General features: G+C 30.2%; 2 protein-coding genes across 6 annotated transcripts in view; both read right to left on the bottom strand.

The window, feature by feature from the left end:
* Positions 1-24,861, bottom strand: part of LOC127733848 (uncharacterized) — a 282,424-nt gene that overhangs the window by 134,373 nt on the left and 123,190 nt on the right. The gene's annotated exons all lie outside the window — the stretch shown is intronic.
* Positions 1,059-24,861, bottom strand: part of LOC127733842 (ceramide glucosyltransferase-B-like) — a 35,608-nt gene continuing 11,805 nt past the window's right edge. For all 3 annotated transcript variants that reach the window (XM_052243249.1, XM_052243251.1, XM_052243250.1), the window contains exons 2-12: positions 22,426-22,653; positions 19,611-19,810; positions 18,105-18,217; positions 16,017-16,158; positions 14,665-14,767; positions 13,628-13,729; positions 12,754-12,869; positions 10,152-10,339; positions 9,594-9,680; positions 9,057-9,249; positions 1,059-6,482 (exon numbers count right to left, since the gene is read on the bottom strand). In XM_052243249.1, coding sequence (XP_052099209.1) covers positions 6,294-6,482; positions 9,057-9,249; positions 9,594-9,680; positions 10,152-10,339; positions 12,754-12,869; positions 13,628-13,729; positions 14,665-14,767; positions 16,017-16,158; positions 18,105-18,217; positions 19,611-19,810; positions 22,426-22,489 — 1,497 coding nt within the window. In that variant the 5' untranslated portion in view covers positions 22,490-22,653 and the 3' untranslated portion in view covers positions 1,059-6,293. The remainder of the gene's footprint in view (positions 6,483-9,056; positions 9,250-9,593; positions 9,681-10,151; positions 10,340-12,753; positions 12,870-13,627; positions 13,730-14,664; positions 14,768-16,016; positions 16,159-18,104; positions 18,218-19,610; positions 19,811-22,425; positions 22,654-24,861) is intronic.

Raw genomic sequence — 24,861 nt, 5'->3', positions numbered from 1 at the left:
TGGTTTACCATCTACATCATCTGGTCTGCTAAGTACCCAATGTGACCTATTCCCAAATATGAATGTTTTGCCGAGTGTGAATTCGCATTGCTATACGACATGTCTCGGTATTTATACATCCAACATTCATGTATTTAGTTATGTTTCTTTTTTATGTCTGGTTCGATATTGAGTTATGTCTTATCGTCTTATCATTTGTGGTTTGAATTCTTTTTTTATTTTCTGTGTGTATGTAAGGGTTGAGATAATCAGCTATTTCATTTATGTGAATTTAGTTTAAAGTATCTATATGCACAGGATTTTTTTGTCTATACTTAGTTTTGATTTGGAAGAAAAGCCAACGTGGTGGAAGGGTACAAATGGTTATACCATTACAAACACAATTCTGTTTTGGTATTATTGTCATGGTTAGAAAATCCATAAAATAGCACCATTACAAACTCAATCCCAAATTTATATTCTATTTGTAGAAATTTACCTGCGATAAAATAAACGTCACAAAAAATGTCACTTTTTGTGGCGTTGATACATTTGTGTGACGCACAGTTTATAATTCTATCGTGGTGTCCTGGTGTACTGTTGTAAATTCATTGGAGGTGTCCTTTTTTTATTCTGTGGTTTACATGTTGTAATGTACTATTATATTATCTATTTATGTATTTCTCTGTCCTGAGTATTCTTGCGTTTATTTGTAATGTATTCCTGTCACATAATGTTGTCATTTTAGCTGTATTCTTAACATTGCCATATAAGCAGGAGGTTTGGCTAGCCATAAAAACAGGTTCAACCCACATTTTTTCTTAAAATGTCCTGTACCAAGTCAAAAATATGGCAGTTGTTATCAAATAGTCCGTTTCTATGTATGTTGGCATTTGTTTTTGTTGCAGTTCAGTGTTTCTGTTTTTCTGTTGTTTTCCTCTTATAGTTGATGTGTTTCCCTTGGTTTTGGTTTGTGACCCGGATTTGTTTTCGCTTAAACGATTTATGACTATTGAACAGCAGTATACTACTATTGCCTTTATTTATCTCCCGTACTTGGCAAATAAATAAACAATCCATTATAACAAAATATTCTATATTTGCATAAAATATAATGGGAATGTAGATATGGACAGAATAACAGATGATATAAATATCCATTGTATAAAATTACAAGAAAATTAACAATCATTTATACACAATTTTCAAATCCACAAACAAAAAATTACAATTATTATGAATTTACAGACATAACAAAACACCAACCATTTATTCACAGATCTTAGATTTACTCATGTAAAGGAGCTAGAATATAAAGTTTTCTTAAAAATTTACTATACAATTAAATTCAGATATATTAACAGATATAACAATTATATTCAACAACAAAAAACATCAAGCAATTAGACATTAAAGGTTGCTTTAGAACTATTTTTCAAACTTAGAAATAGCAAAAAATATTACCCTAGTATTAATATCAATTTTTACAGTACTCTTGTCATAAATAGCTGTATAGGTATAATTATATAGACTGTTATACCAACAGAAGTCAAAATGTGTATGATATAAAAAATAAATGTTATTTGATACTCAGTATTGTACAAAAAAGCTTTTCAAACTGCAAAAATAAAGGGGTCATTTCAAAAATGAAATGATTTTTTAATCTACTTTTTCAACTCTTTTTTTTTTTTTTTTTAAGAAATGAAATGGAAAATACAATGAATCGAAAGTATATTACGGACTGGAATATTTTGCAATGTAAATTAGAGAAAAAAGCTGTCAATTACTAAACCTGGTTGAAGCTGGATTTTTTAGATCAAAAGAAATCATATTATAAAGTATATCAATATAAACAACAACCTTTTTTATGCTTGCCTGTTTTATCTTTTTCCTACAGAAAAATAAATGGGACTAACATTTTGTAAATTTAAAGCATTCCTTCCCTCAAAAAAACAGAAAGTATTAATCAGATAAACATGTAGAATTTCTCCCCCCCCCCCCCCCCCCCCTTTTCCTCTTTTTAGGAAATTAAGAATTATTTCTATCCAATGCCGAAAATTTGTAAGTATATCAGCCTTTGAAAAAAACTTAGCAGTACATTTGTTTGTAATAAATATCCTGGTGTTGGATCATTATCCATAAAGTGATGTTTAAGTTAATTTTGAGACTAATTTCCGAAATGTATTTAAGAGTTCAATCATTTAGCAGTCATATAAAGATAAATCTTTTACTTTCGAAATTAAAATTTGCAAATAGGTGTTCCAGTCAAACATGTTATATGGCACCAAAAAAAAGGCAAAAAAAGGCAATTTGACATTCAGTCTGTGTTTCAGTTTTTTATTCCTACTTTTTATGACAAAAAATACAAGAAATATATCAAAATAAATGTTTATGAGTGACTGTCAGATTTCGAAGTACCTCTCCTGGTTTAAAGCATCATGCCTAAGCTGAAAGAGCTCCTTTATTTAAAATGAAATGAAGTAATGTTCAAAACACTTAAGTAACACAATATCTTAAATGACTTAAACTATGCTTTGAGGCAAATCAAAAATAGTTGTTATACATAACAATGAAACTCATTCAAACACAATAAATATCATTTTTACAGTGAGAAATGTCATGGTGATAGGGTCATATTCAATGAAAGACATAACATCAGTTTAATGAGAGATTACACATTCACAATGGTATATGATCAGCCTAAAAAGATACAACAAAGGAGGCATGAATTTCATTACAAGAAATATGTATTCTCCAAGCATTTGTTTAAAGCTTTATATTAGAAACTTATCAATACTTAAATTCTGGTTTACAAAATTTAACAGGTTTAACTTTGTTAATACTGGTTTTATTTTTTCAGCAGTTAAAAAAATTAAATGTAAATGTGATATAACCCTTAACTGTAAAGCTAATTAAAATCAAGCAATGATTTACATGTCTGTGTAACATATTTTATACTTCTCATGTACTCAAGACCACTTACAAAATATCTAACCTCAACATGTTTATGGACACATCCCATGTAAGAAACCGTGTCACTGGTTGACTAGAGTCATACATTTTTTATATTGTTGTCCTTTAATGAATACTGTGGATTCATTTATTTTCGTGGGGACCAATTTTCGTGGATTAAGGAAAACTAACATGTTCGTGGATATTTAATTTCGTGGTTTTGTCGAAGTCTGCATACAAGCCTATAGAAAATTTGTTATTCGTTGAACATTTAATTTCGTGGTTCACCTATACCCACGAAATCCACGAAAATTGGTATCCAACGAATAATAATGAATCCACAGTATAGTGTTAATAACTGATCTTTGATAATCCTTGTTAAATTTATTTACCATTCTAGACTGGATGTAACTTGACATATTGTATACACACTTTTCTTTTGTTGAAGACTGTATGTTGACCTCAGGGTATCGTAGTTTTAGTGATGTTGAGTTGCTGTCTCGGGTTGCTGTCTCATTGACTCCTTTTATTCATATCTGCTACACTAAGACTAGTATGAAAATGAGTTGAATTGAACAATCCAACCATAAATACTGGCACAGTCATTCAAAAATAAAATATATTCAACAGATTGTCATTTACAAGATGAAAACATAAACAATGATATATTATGTATGTGAAGAAAAAATCTAAATAATTCATATTCACTAAAAAAAACAAATTAATAGTAACAGCAATTCAATATAAATATCTATTAGAAAATTCCCTGATATGTCATACTTTGGTCCATGTTGTTTAAAAATAGATCTTACAAAAAAATAATTATATCTATAACATTTAAAAGTTTGGATTCTGTTTTTAATTCAATTTCTTATATGAACATATATAGAAGTTCTGATTTGGTTAACTTTATGAAATAATAAAGAGAAATAAAAGTGAGAAAAATATTGTAATTTTTTACCATTCTCTTCTTTTTTTGCATTTTATTTTTATTATCTATAGAAATAGAAGTAAGATTATTCCTTTTTGTTTTGGGTGCTTTTTATGATTTAAATGTATATAACACAATTTTCAAAATTTGTAAGGCTTTTTTAAAGCTTTTTCATACTTTTATAAAGTCAGTCTGCAGGATATTCTAACATCTTTAATTTTCACTTATTTTATATTGTTTTGTCCTTAATTAAAATGAATCAGGGTTCTTGTTGAAATAGGCAAAATTATTAATAATAAAAATATTTCTGTATGCCATTTATGAAAGAATGATGTGAAACAAATAATTATGGAAATAACTTCTTAGCAATCTTTCAAATATTTAATTAGATAATAGTTTTGTTTACACAAGTCATTTAAAATTAATTTTGGATCATTCAATAATCACTGATGTTCTTTAGTGGGTCTCATTGGGGTCTAAGCGTGACCCGGGATTGACAATTTTTTGAAAGCGTGACACGTGAAAGTCAAATTTTTGTGCCGTGAAAACGGGAAATTACAAAAAAATGAGAATTGCTTACGCACATAGTGTAAGCGGGATACGGGAATCTGACAAAACAGTAAGCGGGATCCGGGATCAGAACCCCCCAATGAGACCCCCTCTGCTGATGTTTTGATTGTTTTCTAAGATTATTTTGATTGTCCTGTATCAATCTAATAGTAGGTCCTGTATCAACCATAATGTACTACTTGAAAACTTGAGTTTTTTTCCCTCAGATTTACCTATTAAAACAACCCTTCAGAAAAAATTAAATCAATACATGATACACCTAGAGATAATTGAAAAATGGACCATAGTCAAATAAAGGAAAAATAAATTGTAAAAATAAGGGATTTTTTTTTATCAACTCCATAATAAAATGTAAAAATCCTCAATTGGTTTGCAAAAATTCTATAAAGTTTGAAGGATCTGGGTTGAAAACTGCAGGAGGAATTGATTATACAACATTGGTACTGTCTTTTGCAAAATTGCTGAAAATTTGCACTCTTGGCAACCTGGCCAAAATAATCTCCTAAAATAGCCTGTTTTCTTTTAAAACAAAAATTCAATCATTGTGTTTTTCAATTACAATATACAAAACTCTAAAATAAAATTTCCAAAAAAATCACTTATTTTCTCATTAAGTCTTGGTCACATATAGTATTAAAATATATCTTTTTATAAAGGGCGAAATAACAGAGATTACTATACATTGTACAAAGGAATGATACATTATTACAGATCAACTTTGATATTAACAGAGAAGGTATGATAAGACCATTAATTTAGCCCCTTCAATTCAAAATTCAAAAAGTATAAGATATCAACAGAGAAGGTATGATAAGACTATGAATTTAGCCCCGTGAATTCAAAATTCAAAATGTATGATATATCTATCATATAATGCCCTTCAGATGTTCATATAAAGATATAAGGCTGTGAGATATCACATTTATATTTCAAATGACATTTCTGCACTAAAGTGAACAGAATTTATCATTTAAGTTATAATGAAATAATTGTATTTGTGAAAGACTGAATAATTATACGACTTTTGACAAATAGTAGCTCATCAAAAATTCTCCTTTATATAAATGGAACATTTCATCCACCAGTTCTAGTAAAATGCAAAATACTGGTTATTTATATGTAAATCATGACAGACATGTGAAATGATGATTGCAAATACAAAAATATTTTAAAATGTGGAGCCTACAAATTAAAAGAATCTATAAACTATTTGGTGTTTAACAAAAAAATTATTCACTGTTTTTGGACCTTAAAATGTTGTATTTATCACCTGTATAAATACCCATTTAAAAAAAGTAAACTACAATTACTTTTCAGAAAACAATAGTAGATGACAATATTTTGTCATAATTGTGGATTAATAATTTTTTTATTTTTTTTATAAAACTTTATTATATTGCACTGTCAGTGAGAAATATCAATAATGAATCAATATTACCTAACAGGTTGAAAATGCACAAGTCTTCTACATCCTTAAATTACTATAAAACCTATAAATTTATAAATCACTGATGTCTCACTAAGTTCAGGCAAACATGTGCTAATCTTGAGCAGTATTAGAATTTTCTTTCATCTACTAATAATCCAAATTTAGCAAAAATAATTGAATATTTCCCAAATATATCAAATGCTACTATCGTGATTATATGCAAGTGTATCCCTATTGATGACAGTTGTTGTTGAATAACCCAAACATATCCTTCATTAAAGCACTGAATTCCCAATCAAACCAAAACTAAAATGCAACATGATACACTTTCCTAAGTCTTTCTGTTCTTGATTCCATTCATCGAGGTTATCTCCCTTGTCTACTTCCTATTTTTGGTAAATTTATCTCCCTTTCTAAGTCATGACTAGTCTACTATGATTTAGTCTTGTCAGTATCTCGCACTACTTCAGTAACTCCTCCAAGACGTACCCGAAATTGTTTTGTACCCCAAAATATTGTCTGAGGCCTCCAAATAGCCTCAAAATATGTTACAGTTCTCATAAGTTCAGTAACAAACCAACAGAACACAAACTTCCATTTTGAAAATATAAGTGACCCATTCTGAAAAATAAAGAACCATTTATACTGTGTTTGTAAATACAATTGTATATCAAAGTGACTGTACACACAATATTTTTCAATAAGAGCCAATGTGTTTGAAATTTTTTGACAATTTATGAAAGGGATAAAAGTTATGTTTTAAATATTACTAAATGTATAACCCTTCTATAAATTTAACAGGAAAAGAAACTGAAAATGAACAACAAAAATTATAAAATATTCTTTTTCTTTTAAAATCATATTATCAAGAACTGGACAAAAAATAAAAAAAATCGTAAGGGTTCCACGGAACCCAGTGTCTCGCCTACTTTCACTGTTAATCGCAGGCTCAACAAAAATGAGGAAAAAAATTAATAAAAATATTCCTCTCTATACTATCTTTGATTGTAAGTAGCTTCTGTCTAAGTTTGGTAAAAATCCAGGATAGTTTATGAATCTAATAAATGTTTTAAAAACTTAAACTGCAGACTGTATGTAATGTTAACTGGAAGAAAAACTAAGTCCATTTATAAGTAAAATACGGAAAAAATGGAACAAAATTTTAACAAAATTTCCTTCTAGATACTAGCTTTTAATCATAAATAAGCTTCTGTCCAAGTTTGGTACAAATCCAGGATAGTTTAAGAAAGTTGTTAAAATTTTAAAAACTTTAACCACAGAGTGAATGTAATGTTAACTGGCAGAAAAACTAAGTCCATTTATAAGTAAAATACGGAAAAAATGGAATTTTGTTTTTACAAAATTTACTTCTGGATACTATCTTATGATCATAAACAAGCTTCTTTCCAAGTTTGGTAGAAATCCAGGATAGTTTAAGAAAGTTATTAAAATTTCAAAAACTTTAACCACAGAGTGAATGTAATGTTAACTGGCAGAAAAACTAAGTCCATTTATAAGTAAAATACGGAAAAAATGGAATTTTTTTTTTACAAAATTTACTTTTGAATATTATCTTATGATCATAAACAAGCTTCTGTCCAAGTTTGGTAGAAATCCAAGATAGTTTAAGAAAGTTATTAAAATTTCAAAAACTTTAACCACAGAGTGAATATTTGTGGACGCCGCCAACGACGCCGACGGAATGTAGGATCGCTATGTCTCGCTTTTTCGACAAAAGTCGAAGGCTCGACAAAAAAGAATTGAAACTCTTTTAATATACTCGCTTATGCAATTGGTTTTCCTTGTAGCTGACTGATTGTTATGTTTATTAAATTGGACTCTAGTTTATATAAAAAAAAAATAAAAACTGGAATTAATCTCGCAAAAAGTAATGGACATGGTGAATCACTTTTGCATGGATATTTATTATTATCAAAAAAATGTGCCTAGTAACATAATATCATTCTTCTATGACTTTCAATTGTTATGAGTTGACATAGATCAAATATTTAATTTCCAGAACTCATGGATAAACGGTGGGTCAATGCCATCAAAATTTTGAATTGACATTTTTTACTATCCAAATTAAGCAGACTAAAGACTTAAACTTGCAGTGAGGTGAGTTTTTTTTGTTGTTGCTCCGTGTAGAAGGCCTGACTGAGACTTTGAGATGAAGAACAGCAATAAAAGCCCTGTTCCCTTGCTTTAGAATGTTTTTTGCTATGTATGTATTGATTTTGTGTCATTGATGGATACCCTATATCCTTTGTTTTTCTATAATACATATTTTTCTATGACATGTCAATCTTTAGATCTGAACCATATACAGGACAGACAAAAGAACTTATAAAACAAATATGAATGATGAAAATACTAGATCTTCCTGGGATACCAATAGTTATTCATTATAGTTCCTGGGATACCAATAGTTATTCATTAGAGTTCCTGGGATACCAATAGTTATTCATTATAGTTCCTGGGATACCAATAGTTATTCATTATAGTTCCTGGTAAACCAATAGTTATTCATTATAGTTCCTGGTATTGGTTCATTATAGTTCCTGGGATACCAATAGTTATTCATTATAGTTCCTGGGATACCAATAGTTATTCATTAGAGTTCCTGGGATACCAATAATTATTCATTATAGTTCCTGGGATACCAATAGTTATTCATTATAGTTCCTGGTAAACCAATAGTTATTCATTATAGTTCCTGGTATTGGTTCATTATAGTTCCTGGGATACCAATAGTTATTCATTATAGTTCCTGGGATACCAATAGTTATTCATTATAGTTCCTGGGATACCAATAGTTATTCATTATAGTTCCTGGTAAACCAATAGTTATTCATTATAGTTCCTGGTATTGGTATTCATTATAGTTCCTGGGATACCAATAGTTATTCATTATAGTTCCTGGGATACCAATAGTTATTCATTATAGTTCCTGGGATACCAATAGTTATTCATTATAGTTCCTGGGAAACCAATTTTCTTGGATTTTGTGGGTAAAGGTAGATCACCTATTTGAATGACAAACTAAGTATCAATATTCTATAGGCTTGATTTCAGACTTTGGCAAAACCATGATATCAAATATCCATGAATACACAATTTTTCCTCAATCCACAATAATGTGTATCCAAGAAAGAAAATGAATCCACAATATAATATATTTGTTAATCAACTCACCTGGTACCGTTTAAGTAGTATATAATCTGATGTTAGGCATAAAGTGAAATGGAACAGCAGGAAATAACATACACTAATGTTGAAGAAATGATTGACACTTAGACTAACTAAAATTCCTATAGGAATCATGTCACCTAATGGTTCTAGTACACCACTTGTAAATGTCATCATGTTAAGGCGTAACCTCAGCCATCTACAAATAAATAAGAAAATATAGGAATGATTCATTAGAATACCCAAAAGTACCACCTGCATTTTCAAACACTCTTATAATTCTTCTCTACAAATTTCCAAACAGATGTTATAATCACTATAGTATGTGTTTGAAAAAGTTTAACTGTGAGCTTATGCCCTCTAATGATACCCCTGCTATATTCAGTTAACAGAATGCTGATGATTGATGAATGTGAAACACATCAGCGGGTACAGCATGGTCACCAAATTTCAGAAAGCCTTGACTTGTAGTTCTTGAGAAAATATACCTATGACATGTAGAAACCTATGACATGTAGAAACATAAGACATATAGATACCAACCTGACCATTCTATCCTTGTAGAAACAAATAGATGATGATGGAATATTTTGTTGAGCTGGGTAAGCTGACATTACTAACTTGTATCCTCTGCAAAATAATTAGAAAAATATAAATAAATATCAATCAACAAATCTTGTTAGAGAAAGTAAAAGAAATTGTCCGTAAAATCCCTTCCTTATATCCTTTTTATATCAATAAATCTAGATTAAAACAAACTATCGATAGAAATGAGAAATTTGTAATGAAGGATTGAATTTTGATTTTTTTCAGTTAATACTGAATTTTCAAATTAAAATAATATAGATTAGTTTAACTATTAGAGATAAGTGTGCCCTCTACAATTTCAATAACAAAGATGGTAGAACCTAAACAAACTTCGTAAAATAAATTTTTTCTGTAATTTCTTGCATATAGTACTCTATAACCTGCACCCCTGCCTGCCAATTGCAATTTGGGAGCAAATGACTGCAGACATTACAAGACCAAATTCTGTATTGTACCTGAATATACTTGAAAGAAAATCTAGATAAATATTGTGTTACATCAATGAGTACTTACTTTTCGTGTAATAATGTACATAAAAAGAAATCTTCAGCTAAGTATTTGCCAAAGTAGATAAGTCCTCCTTGAGGCATACACTCCTCTAGTACAGGCTTCTTAAATAAGTAGGACATTCCTGTACAACAGCAAAGGCCTAAGAAATTAAATGCTGGATAACATCGACCAATTATACAACCAAAATGTACCTGTAAAGAAAGATAACAAATGTTGACTAATGTACCAAAGTATACCTTAAGACCTTTACTGACCAAATCTTGTACATAAATTATTGTTATATTCTAATTAATGCCAATAATGTAATGGGACAAAAGAACTCATATTTTTATTAGCATCACTTTGCCCTGAAGCAAATAATCTTTTACTGAAGCATAAAAAAATGTTTGCTAGCGTAAGTGCAAAGACATCAGAAATACATCTATTTTATAAGAGGACAACAAACTTAGAAATTGACCAGATTGTATATTACTCTGTTTACTTTGACTTCTTGAAAGTTGCTTTTAACTAACATTATAGTTCAGCTATAAAAATGTGCTTATCAGAAGTCTAAACTAGGGAGTTGAAAGGAAAGTCCTGTGAAGAATATCCCAACTTATTGAACATTGAAGAAAAATTCCTGTTGTGGGTATAATAAAATTCAAAGTATCATCAAACAAGAAGTCAATACTACCCAGCAGGTTTGGAAAATCACTAACAATGTACAACCCCCATATTATAAAATTCCAAACTAAATTTCAAATCATTCCTGAATAATTTAATTTTGGATGTAACATGTCTTCTGATTGGCTGACAGTGTTTTGTCTATAAGCTCATAGACATAATTTTGTCATGTGACCGTGACGTCATCAATGTTTTTTCATGTTTACTCCGGTTTAAAATGCAATTTAGAGTTAAATTATAAGGAATGACTGTAATGTTTTTTCTGTCTATTCGAAATAACATCAAAAATGTGGATAGTGTCCACATGTGGACACAGATGATGCCCCCGCTTGCATGTCATATAGTTATAAAGGGACATAACTGAAGAACAGTAAAAGTGACACTACCCTAATTTGATCTTGATCTGAGTTTTGTGGTAATAAGCATTGTGTGTAAGTCTCATAACATTTGGTTGAGGCTAACTTAAGTAGAGAACAGAAACTAAAAATTCAGCAATTTTTCTATTTGTAAACATGAATAACTCTAGAACGGTTGTGTATAAGTTTTATAACATTTGGTTGAGACAAACTAAAATATTCAGCAATTTTTATGTTTATAAAGGGACATAACTCAAGAATGATAAAAGTGTCGCCACCAAATTTCGTACTTAATCTGTATTATGTAGTAATAAGCATTGTGTATAAGTTTCATAACATTTGGTTGAGGCAAACTAAAGTTAGAAAATGGAAACAAAAAATTTGTACTTGATCTTAGTTTTGTGGTAATGAATATTGTGTATAGGTTTCATAATGTTTGGTTGGGGCAAACTTAAGTTACAGAATGGAAACTAAAAATTTTGCAATCTTTCGATTTATAAAGGGGCATAACTCAATAATGTTTAAAGTGACACTATCCAAATTCAACTTGATCTGTGTTTTATCAGTGGAAGTCAAAATTAAACATTGCATTGTATAAAGCATTGATTGTAGTTGATTCAACTATAATCATGGACAAAGGAAGATAACTCCAATTTTAAAAATAACTTGATATTTAGAAGAAAATAAAAATTTTGCAATTTTTCCTTTTATAAAGGGGCATAACTCTAGAACAGTTAAAGTGATGCAACCAAAATTCAAACTTGATCTGTGTTTTGTGGTAATAAGCATTGTGTATAAGTTTCATAACATTTGGTTGAGGCAAACTTAAGTAAGAGAACAGAAACTAAAAATTTTGCAATTTTTCCATTTATAAAGAGGCATAACTCTAGAACGGTTAAAGTGATGCCACCAAGATTCAAACTTGATCCTTGTTTTGTGGTAATAAGCATTGTGTATAAGTATCATAACATTAAGTTGAGGCAAACTCAAGTTAGAGAATGGAAACCAATTTTGGGACGATGGATGGACGAGGGTAAAACTTAATGCCCCCACCGCTACGGTGGGGGCATAAAAAAATGTGGTGCACAATTTAAAATAACTGGCTATGCGGGTTATTCAGTGTGCACCACATTTTTGATGTTATTTCTTCGTAGACAGAAAAAATATTACAGTCATTCCTTAAATACAGTAAATGAGTAATATGTAATGAAAAAAAATCCATGCTCAATGGATATAATAAGAATTAAAAGTATCGTCAACAAGAAAGTGACTTCCCCACAAATCTGAACACTGTACAACTCAACATTAAAAAGTTCCTAACCAAATATATTAAATCATTCCTTATTACAAAATCATGTATTAAACATAAAACAATACAGGCAAACAGAAGAATATAACTGTCAATGTAAATACTACAGATCTCGACTCAGAGATGTTATACAAATTTCTACATAAAACATGACAGTGCTTAGTTTTTGTCATAGATCATAAATGTTCAATTGAAGGGTGCCTCCTGAGGGTTATAAAGTAATCAGTTACTTCCCTATGTTCTTATATTAATGTGAGTTATGTCCCTTAGTTGTTACCTTGTCAATAGTTCCAGCAAATCCTGGCAAGTCTGTATAAAATGGCATCTGATGAACTAAACCCACTTTTGGTTTCTGCAGCTTACAGGACATATCCATAATTATATCTGAGGAGGCTATAAAAAAGGTTTATCATTTACAATATTATATTCAATAGCTGGACTATTAATATTTAACTTTAAGAACCATATTTTAAAAAAATCTTCCTGTGATTAAATTATGTTTTCACTATGAGAATTCATTTGTGTTTGTTTAATGTTTCATCAATATACTGTTAGTATTATCATATATAGCAATTAGGAAGAATCATCAGAATTTTTTGTCTTTTGTTTTGTACATGATTTGTTGGGTACAATCATTAGATGATTTCATCAATATCAGGCTCAGACAAGCAGTTTCTTTTAAACCTCTCAAGGTTTGAAAAATTCATGGTATACTAATATCATTTTTAAATAAAAGAAGAATGTGTCTGAGGACACGAATGCCCCCACTCAAGCTTTGCAATTTTCGAAGTTAAAAAGGGCATAACTCTAGAATGGTAAATAACTCACTGCCCAAATTCGAACTCTGTCTGCATGTTGTGGTTCTTAGCATTGTGTTTGAGTTTCATAAAATTTGGGGAAATTTAAAATTTGTGTAATTTTCCAAGTTATTAAGAGCATAACTCTCGAACTGTAAACAACTCGCTGCCCAAATTAGTACTCTGTGAGTTTTGGTTATAAGCATTGTGTATAAGTTCATAAAACTTTGATAAGGAAAACCTAAGTTAGAGTGTGGAAACGAAAATGGGACAGACAGAAAGACAGACGGAAGGAAGTCAAGGGTAACACCTACAGCAGGGGCATAAAAATGTATAAAAATATTTAACACATACCTTTGATTCTACTGGTACTGACCCAGATAAAATCATATTTAGCATTCCAGTAACCTGGTGCCATATTGTTGACCATAGGGTTTACACAGCCTGGACCTCCACCTGTAAAAATAAACAAATAAAATCATATTCAACATTCTGTTAACCAAGTCCCAAATTGTATACCAAGAGGTTTACAAATATTTATGCAATTTATTGTCAAACTTGCAAATTTTATCTTTGAAGTAACAGTATATAACAAATCATTATATAAACCTTTTACAATACAGTAGAACTCTGTTGACGTTTTTCTCATAAATATCCATCTGGAAAAAAATATTATTTTTCAATGAAAAGAAGGTATGTATGATAAAGCCACCTGAACTCAAATAAAACAAAGTATTATAAATTCACTCATAAACATTCTTCAGATATTCCAAAGATATTTATTTAGTCTGTCAGGTATCGGCAATAATATGCAAACATAATTTCTGATCTAAAATGACCAAGTTACAATTTCAAAATCATTTTTCAATAAAATTTACATAATTTTTATATTGGATTAAAGACAACTTTTTTTGCAATTCAGGGGTTAAATTATGGCTATTATCATCCTTCCTTCATCCACCCCTTTTTAAACAATCCTGTATGAAATGGAACTGCGAGTGAACCCACAAAAAGATACCCCCTTCCTTACGAGAGACTTTTACCACCTCATGCAATACTGATGTCAGTAAATTCTATTACCTCCCCTTTGACATATGAATTCAGGATTAAAATTCCTTCATGCACATCCTCCGATGATGTTTTACAGCAGTGTAAAGTTTCATGAGTATCTGTCTAGCAGGTTAGGAGAAATTGTACTCACAAGAAAATATATGGGATATTGGAGTAAGTAAATTATATCATCTTCACACTAATGCGCTTACAAGACAAATGGATAGACAGACTGGGTAAAACCGTTATACCCCCAAAACGCTTTGCTTGCAGGAGGTATAATAACAGTTCTAAGCCCAGATATACTTTTTTTGATTTTTTGAACAAATGTCATGAATTACCTGTAAACAATGTACAATCCACATGAGGGTATTTCTTTCTCAGTTTATTTACAACAGGTATAGCTTCATCATCATCAGTCTGTGTACACAGTAACAACTCAAACTACAACAGTAATTATACCTGTCATTTGTAAAGTTAAGATAACCAATTGATGGAATCATTTGAAAAGTATTCTATAAATATTAATAAATAATTGAAACCACAGAACTGACATTCTAGGCCACCTGTTGCTAGTTCTGCAGCAATACATACTTTGTAGAACTTATGTCAAAAACAAGTTTAAATCTGTTAGTTTAAAACTGAAAAGTGGTATTCTCAATCTATGTCTCTGTAACTAGGAGGAGCTGCCATTCTAAATTCCAAAATCAATGTGATTTCTTCCATGATTTGTTAAGGGAAACCCCAAGAATATCTATGCTCAAAATTAAAATGAGATGTTAAATGGCATTATAGCATACCTGCCAACCCTCCCGTTTTGAGCGGGAGACTCCCGCGCAAACGACGAAATTCCGGAAATCGCCCGCTTTCGGATATTTTTACCTGGAATAACCCGTGTTCCTAATTCTCTGGCTTTTTCATTACTTTCAATAAAAAATAAATAAACAATCGGTGATCATTTGAAAACTTTAAAAAGAAGTTTTTATGTTCGATATATAAGTAATCGAAATTCATTTCTGCTATGCCAACTCCAACAAGATAGAGGTCTTTGTCTGGACCAAGTGGCAGTGTAAAAAGAAAAATAGATATCTGCAAATCGAAATGTCAAGCAGATTTGAAAGAAAGATTTTAAATTTTTACGACCAAGTTCACTTGGCAATGAATCTTTTTGCACATCATGTTCAATCAACTTTTCGATTTCTTCTGGTTGTCTGTACAATGTTTGAAAGCATGCTTAGTGTGAGACTCAAAACAAAATCTAAATATGGAATGTTATGAGACTTGGAGGTATTGAAAAAGGCTAAATAAAATCCCACCTTGTATATATTATAACCATGGATTGAAGAAATAAAGTATATTTATTAACTCTTTTTGGTGTTTTGTAGATGAATATGTAAACAGGTCATATATTTAACTTGAAAATGTCGTTCGTGCAAAATCTCCCCCTCAGCTGTCATAGCTGAGGGGGAGATCTCCCTCTTTGAAGGTTTCAGAGGTTGGCAGGTATGCATTATAGTGTTAAAATTCTCAAAAGCTTTCAGTAAATTCTCATATCCACATCTAAATATATCACCCACTTCAGCTTGGGGTATAAAAAACAATAACCCTTTTTAAAGTGAAAAAATATGAAATGAATATTTACAATAAATTCTAAATTGGACACAATAAAAGTTTGAGGATCTTTTGCCTTTACCTTTGGATAAGTGAGACTGAAATGACTTTCTAAGTTCTCTTCCAGTAAATCATCAACTCCCATCAATGGTTTGACTATTGAAACACCTGGTAAACAATCATGTGGCAATAACTGCTCTTCCTTCTTGTGGAAATGGAAATGCCTGCAAAAATATTTTAAGATAATAATAAACAAGTCACAAAAGAACATCCTTTTTCTCATTCAATCAAAAACATATTTTAATTTTGAAGATTAATCTTTTATAGAAATGTAGACTATATATATATATATATATATATATATAGAGAGAGAGAGAGCTGGGATTCCATGATCTTTATGTGGACTGTTTCTGTAATAGTTTGTAGGAGGTACTTTACTATATATTTCATTAATATCCTATACAAAAAGTGTGAACGAGCTGAAATGTCTTGCCTGCTAATAAAGTTGACCTTTTGCTTATAGTATCTGAGAAATGGCTAAAACCACAAAGTTTTAACATTGGTCACTGATCCATGATATAAGGTAAAGGTGTAGGTGAACCCTGTATGATGGACATGTAGATCTTGCAATGAATTTATATACCAAATATAGTTAATATTTTATTATTCATAATCAGGGTTTGAAATTAGCAGGGGCCCACTCGCCAATGGCCCCTAAAATTTGGTGTGGGCTACTTAAATTTCTGCTTTTCTTGTATAGGACTATATATGTGGGCTACAAAATTAAAGCTGTGGGCTACCATGCCAAAATTTTAACTTCAATCCCTGCTCATAATAGGTGAGAAAATCATGTAGAAACAATTATGCACATAAATTTGCTAAACAACAAGCTTTCATCATCAATTCTATCAGTATCTTTCTTGAAACATAAAATTACAAAAAGGACAAGCATTAATGTTCTAAAACTATATGACTGAATTTTAACAATAACAAATAAAACAGCTGTTTTCATACCACTAAAACAACTTAATTTGACACAATATCAAACAGTGTCACATTGGCAAAAAGACCAAATTTCTTTTGTTTTTGAAAATACCAATCAATGGCAATATGAGATGTGGAGTATATGTTAACGAGAAAGTAACCCAACAACACCATTAAACTAAAAAATAGATCTCAAGTTTAAAACTAATAGACAAGTATTCACACCAAATTTTAATTTTAAAATCCCCCTAATCTACCTGACAAGAAGTTGTAAAAGGCCTATACTTTCTAACAACTGTTCAATTCAATTTGACCTGAAGATATATTTATAAACATTTGTATAGAAATCAAAATTGTTAATGTAAAAAAAAAGGTGTCATCAACACTTGATATTTTATGAAACATCTTCATACAATTAATATAAGAATGAAAACTTGCAAGAAGATAAGTTAACACAAAGAGTTACATTAAGATTAAACCACTGCATTAAATGTAATACAATATTTCTTCTATAGAGACAGTTAAATTTTCAAATTCAAAATGCAAGACTGAGAGTGGCTAGATATAGTATCGCACTGAAAATTATGGTGGAATCTCCTTCTCTAGAGGATATTTTTGACAAGCTTTATCTTTCTTTTTTAATAGGGGAAAGCAAGGAAATAGAACGCCATAAATGAATTTAGACCAATGAAGAACTGAGATTCAGGGAATCACACATTGATAATAAAATAAATGGAGAATGATTCCATGGGACACAGATGATGCCCCCGCTTGCTTATAACGTTATAAAGCGACATAACTCAAGAACTGTGAAAGTGACACCACCAAAATTTGAACTTGATCTGTGTTTTATGGTAATGAGCATTGTGTATAAGTTTTAAAGCATTTGGTTGAGGAAAACTAAAGTTAGAGAACAGAAACTAAATTTGGGATGTATGGACAGACAAGAAGAACACTTAATGTCCCCTCCGCTGCGGTGGGGGCATAAAAATAATAAACAGTTCATGGAAAGTATAATATAGAGGAATATAAAGAGACTTACCCTCCTATATGACAAATTGATATAACTACAATGGCAACTGCATACACAATCAATGACAAGATGGCTGAAATAAAGGTTACATAGGACCACGTCTGCTCGTCAGTTCAGGTAAAGTGAAATATAGAGGAATATAAAGAGACTTACCCTCCTATATGACAAATTGATATAACTACAATGGCAACTGCATACACAATCAACGGCAAGATGGCCAAAATAAAGGTTACATAGGACCATGTCTGCTCGTCAAACCAATACATCTAAAAACATAAAGGTCAAAGGTTAAAATAATTACACAAAACTAAAAATATCTACTTTGTATTCATTAATTGAAAAAAAAAATGAATGCATCATTAACATATATGATTAGCTAAAACTTGACCATGTCTTTAGGTTAAACTAATCAATCTATTAATGTACAGGTTAAATATGACTAAGTATGTAAAAAAAAAAAATTAACCTGGGTCAAAGGTCAAGGTAACATATGATTAACATATGAAGTAAATGTAGTCATCTCCTGTACATTCCTTTATGATGAGACTTTCGTTCAATATATAATGAAACAACTATGATCCTTGGAACAGAATATAATGTCAGACTTACTAAGTTATGACGTATCTTTTCGATAAGGGTCCAAAAAAAGTTAATTCTTAAATGGAACACGGATACAATCTAATGTATTCTACATTTACTTCCAATAATTTCATATGGAAATAATGTGAAAGTGTGTTTCTTTTTTTTAAATACAAATTCCTAAGGCTTTTTTCTCATTAGATAATAGCTATTTTATTTTAAAGTTTTTTTTCATAGAGCTTATCCTCTATGTGCTAAAAAAAATCCTAATCTACGAATACTTCCCACTATACACCATATTTCTATATCAATGGTAGTAGTTACTGTAGGTTTATAGACCAATCTTGAGTTGTTTTTTATGAATGAGTTACACCAGTTGACCCGAGGTCAATCAGTGTAAATGACGTCCTTGAACAATAAGTTTTACTGTAATAGTCATTAAGTTGTAAAATGAGGATTTAATTTCATAAAGTCATTAAAAATCGAATGTTGGTTTCCCATAACACAAGAAAATTTTAAAGGGTCAGTAGACAGTATAATCTGTTTATTTTATTTTAATTTTCCTGTTGAAAATTCAAACAAGACACAAGCAGTTTCGCTCTACAGAGAATCTTTCAAAAACAACTGACAGAAAATTCTTGAAAAAAAACTTGTTTGCCATTTTATCTAGTTCTATATTGTGATATAAGGTTATTTTAACTTAAAGAATGATAAATAAAACAATTTAAGATAATTTTTTGAAGGAAATAAATATCAGACCATTTTAAAAAGCCTCATTGATAATTGTCTTAAAAAAGAGTCTTGCTCTTGTTCTTTCTTCTGTTTTTTAAAAAAAAGAATTGACCTGGAGGGGTAAAACAAACCGGCATGATTAGGGGAAACCATCAATCTTTTTTTGCAGGGCTTAACTATCACAGGGAGAAAAATATTGGGAATATAAGTTGTCGCACACGACAAACTTTGACATTGCCTTATATAACTACATCAGGAATGTGAGGAAATCAGGAAAATAAATGGCTTTGAAGTCGGCTAAAAATGGCTTAATGCATAAAATAGTATCCATGATGTCAAAAAACTTACAGCCGAGATGCGAGAAACATTAGCTATACTCCAGAACTGTGACTGTATACCAATGTTGCTGTCTATATCATACAGTCTCTGTGTAGATACCACAGGAAAGTAACTATAGGTATCAGAAAGACCAAAGTACATACACAACCAGGCAAATATCAGAGTTACGGCAGGTACTCCTATACACTGAAATAACAGTACGGACATCACTGAAAATAGAAATCAACAAGTCAAATATCAGAGTAACAGCAGGAAGTCCTATACATGGAATAATAGTATGGACATCACTGAAATAGAAATCAACAACTGTAAACTCTACTCAATAATTATAACTGCTTTGATAAAACAGAGATGCATCTCTTTTCATATTTATTCATCTGTCTTTTTTTTTATACATGCAGGTAATTCTTGTTTCCTGATAGTTAGAAATTTTAATCAATTATATAGAGTGACCTTGGTCCAGATCATGGTGTTGGTGGTTTTACATCTATACAGAATACAGTATTTACTTTTTGAAAATATAAGGACATTATTTGGTACAACATTGTACAGACATATACCCAACAAATTATAAATTGAATTTAAAAATTGTAGATCATCCATTTGTTTAAGGAATGGTGTCTCCTGAGACTCTCCTCATTTTAAGTAAGCATGAATTTATCATTAAACTGATATACATAAAGGTATAGATGGAATAATAAGCAGCTGCGCCAAGAGTGCATAATAAACCCTTATTCTGCATATTGAAATTGTTGCAAGAATAAAATGGGATATTTTGAAGGCATTTCATCATACATTCACCAATTCCAACAACTATGTTAAGTTTCCACTGAATCAATCAAAGTTCAGTAACCCTGGAATAACAAATCCAAAAATAAAAAATTTCGAAAGGGGGCTTTCTGTGGTTAATTCTAATGTTGTGTAAAAGTTATATGAGAATTGGTTCAAGCAAATTTGAGTTATCAAAAGAAGTATGTACAGACTGACATTTGTATACCATCATATGTCCCGTCTTAAAAGGCGTAAAAAAAAGCATCAATTTAGTGAAAAATAAACTAACCTATGAATACAGATTATTTAACACAATCAAGAAGATTTCATAAGAATTAAAGCGATTAAAAGATTATAAAAACATTGAAATTAATCTATAGATATTTGATCCTTTCTCATAGTTTCATGCACTTATATGCTACAGACAAGATTTCCATGGATATTAATGTTGTATCATAACAAATAAACAATAATCCATAATCAATAAACAGGTATGAGTACATTCCTCAATAATCTGATCTACATCATGTAAATATTTTTGAATTCATAAAGGTGTGCAAATACCACCATTACAGCATAAGTTGTTAGATATATACACAGTATTTAAGTGCAAACACAGAAATATTAATATAAGGGAAAGTTTATATTTGAAATTCAGCTAATTTATACCACAACATATCATGCAGTATACATATGAAATATTGATTTGTAAACATAATTGCTTTATTTCTAATGAAACATGTTTGCTTTAAGAATGTATTTAGAAACATTAAAAACAAATTTTATGAAAATTTGAAAAATAAATTTCAAAATAAAATGTATACCATGTATATAGTATTTAAGTGAAGTATAACAATTATTACTATCAAATTGATCATGTAAAATAACACTTTCACAACTTCCAACTGTCAAATTGTATAGCACAGTATGTTTTATTTATTTGTAAAGGAATTGCTGGAAAAATGGATTAATATTAACCAAGTTACATGATTTAAATCAGTAAAGTTTTTATGCTGACATTTTACAATTTAAACACGTAAACTAACATCCCTTGACTGTGATAAGTTTATGTGTACTTTTTAAATTTATTTTTGTAGTACAGTTCATAAATTTTCAATTTTATACAGGCTAGCTAGCAGTTTCATGAGTGATAAAATTATTTAGGTATTTATTTTCTGCATCTAAATTCCTATCAAATTCACTAGCTTTCCCTATATTATCTACATGACGTCCATACTTTGAAGTGCATGATGGTATCAATGGGATATAACCTTTCACATTTTACTACCTTATGGTCACGAACAATAGATTAATCTACCATTTCAGTTAAAATGCCAGTTAAGAAGGTACACATTGTTGGTAATACACACTTCTGTCGGATGCTTGATATCAGATATGTATTATTTAATGACGTGAACAAAGAAAACACTGGTTAAACTTCACACTCTATTTCCACATTAAAATTTGGGTGAGATTGTCTGCATTTAAATATCTACAGAACAGTTTTGGGATGTTCATATTTCATGAAAGAAAAGAAAATTCTCTCATTTATCAATTTGCTATTTCTACTTTCTATATTGTCTTTTTTACAAAACAGAGTTGGACCATGCTTACTATATTGCACAGGAAAAAGTCAATCTTTTTTTTGTAGATCACCAGAAAAGAATGTCAAAGCACTGGTAAGCAAGGTCGAGTTCAGTTGGGTTAGGAAAAGCATTATTTTCAAATGGTTAGTTTTTTTAATACATGTTTTGTAACCAGGAAAAATAATAAACAAATAAGGGAAAAAAAAGAGAAGTGGAAGATTTGAATGATTAACAATGAAAATGATGATACAGCTGTTCTTTGTCTTAAATGTCTGCTTAATGTTGTTGAATTGCCATCTCATTGACATATTCCCAACATCATCATATAAAAAGTATATACCTATAACTATGAATTATCTTAGCGTTGAGTTTTTTTTTCTTTCTAAAAGTCATTGCAAAATGTGTATACATTGTATATGGATTATTATAAGTGGTTGTGTCATCCAGTCAGATAACTTTACCTTTACCTTTACTACTAAACGACTTGGCACCTCCAGGAACCTTCTCACTGTTGTCCTTATAAAAAATCATTCCATGTCACACTTTGTAATGACTAAAGGATAGCTGATGCAGTACTGATTTGGTAACGATTTTGAACTGATTGTAATGCTACTGTGTTCTAGTCCTAGGTGAAGTATCACATGTATTATATCACCTTGATCTAAATCTCAACACTCTCTGTTGTTCAATTATATCTGAAATATTAAAAGAACATCCAATTAGCTCACAAAAGGATGAAAATATACGAATATAAAATGATTGGGTATCTGCCAGTTGTGGCCTGGCTTTGAATCCTCTAGTGTATCCTACAGAGATTAAATTTTTGTTGTACTACCTTCTGCATTTCATTCTTCTTAATAAGGGTAGAAATACATGCAGAGTTTTGCGGACATGTAATGAGTCTTACATAACAATTTTGTAGATAAAAAAAAGCTCTTTGCTGTCATTATTTTTTTCATACTCTCTGTGAAAATATGTTTAAGGCCTATTCAAGGATACCAAAAATATGAAAGTATTTTCAATTTGTGTTTGGTTACGGCTGGGACAATTATACTAACTGTTAGTATAATAGACCCAACTACAAATATTTTCTAAACCTGCTGCAGTCTAGTTTGACTGTCCTTGTACAGTTTTATCCTTTTAACAGTATTAACTTACATACGGTAAACATTTTTTTTTCATTTTTCATGACAGATTTGAATACCCAGATGACTTCAGATATCAAGTTAATGCAGTAGTTAAATAGTTAAAATCAATGTCAAAAGTTTCACAATTTCCTCATATTGCTGAAACATCTGTTAATATTATTGAACAACTGTAATATTATACCAGCTTGGTAGGATAATATAGCCAGAAGGACAAAAATAAAAGATATATATTGGTTTATATATGACACAAAGCTGTCTCATCTGCTCATGGCAAAACTAATAAACAGCTGCGCCATGAGTGCATGATACGTCCGTCGCTTTTTCAAAGTATAAAGTTCAATAACTTCTCAATGTCATATCAGAAATTCATGAAAAACTAAAGGGAGGTTATCTTAATAGATATAAACCAGTCACCAAAGTTTCAAAGATAACTGCTCAAAGCATTGACCGAACTGAAAAATACCCCCTTTTTTATGAATACAATCACATAACTCCGAAACGTAAAAAAGAAAATTTATAAAAATCTAAAGGGAGCTCATGGCAATAGATATAAACAATTCACCAAAGTTTCTTGCAAATTGGTGAAAGTGTTTTTGAGTTATTGTCCGAAAACTGGAAAATCCCCATTTTTTAATGAAAAAAAACCCAAAACATGGAAACTTAAAATCTTAAATTTATAAAAACAGACGTATAAAAACAGCCATTACTTAGAATATGCAATACTGACAAGAATACATGTATTCATACATATACAGTACAAGCAATAATTCAATGAGTTGGGACAACACAAATGGTAGATTGCCCTTGCCAGTTGCCGAATTCCTGACTCCATGTCATCCAAAAGAAACATAAAATTGATCTGTTAATCTTTATTATATATATACTTATTTGGGATGTTAAGTTAGCAACAAAGCCAGGGTTAACCTATCATGTTCTACAGGAAATTCCTGTACCTATTCAGGAATATGACATTTGTTTTCCAATCATTATGTTGGTTGATATAGTAGAGCATTTAGTCACATTTTTTTTTATTTATCTTGGAGTTCAGTATTTTTGTTATCTAATTTTTCACATTCAATATGTTAAACTTTTATTGTCATCCTAATACCCTTAAAAAGCAATATTAACAATTCAATGGAAAAAAAGTAAATCTGATTTAATTGGATATATATACTAGTATATATGTATATATTTATCAGTGAGATTTCATTTGTTTACTTGTATCAAAATGCAAACTACAAAATAATCCAGCAAAGGTACATTTCTTTATAGATTTTACATAAAAGTACATTCTTATAAAGCTATCAAATAAAATAAAATTGTTTATGTAAATGAAGCACCACTGAAAACATGAAACAAGAGAAGTTTGGTATCAGTGATGTGCTGAAGATTAATACTATACTCACTACACATGACACAGCTAATATTTATTGTCAATGGTAATATGGAGCATATATTTCATGAATGGATGCTTTAAATGGAATCTTTTCTTGAATCAAAATCTATATAATTTCAAAGCAGTTTATCTTTAAAGAATCAAATTTTGACTGAATACAGAATTCCTAAACCTGTTTTTATAAATATGAATAAATGGTAGAAACAAGGAATTATTTGAATCTGGAATAATTTTGAATTCTGGAAAATTGATAAGAAATGTATGATGAAAACTAAAGAGTGTTACCCATGCGCGCATGGCTAAGGTTAATTTGTACTTTCACTGATATTTCAGTTTGAACTAACAAAATCTCCCTTCAA

Source organism: Mytilus californianus, unplaced genomic scaffold (assembly GCF_021869535.1).
Source record: "Mytilus californianus isolate M0D057914Y unplaced genomic scaffold, xbMytCali1.0.p SCAF_3, whole genome shotgun sequence".
Classification (NCBI taxonomy): Eukaryota; Metazoa; Mollusca; class Bivalvia; order Mytilida; family Mytilidae; genus Mytilus; species Mytilus californianus.
The sequence above is the reverse complement of the archived record's forward strand: the minus strand, read 5'-3'. Positions and strand labels throughout refer to the sequence as shown.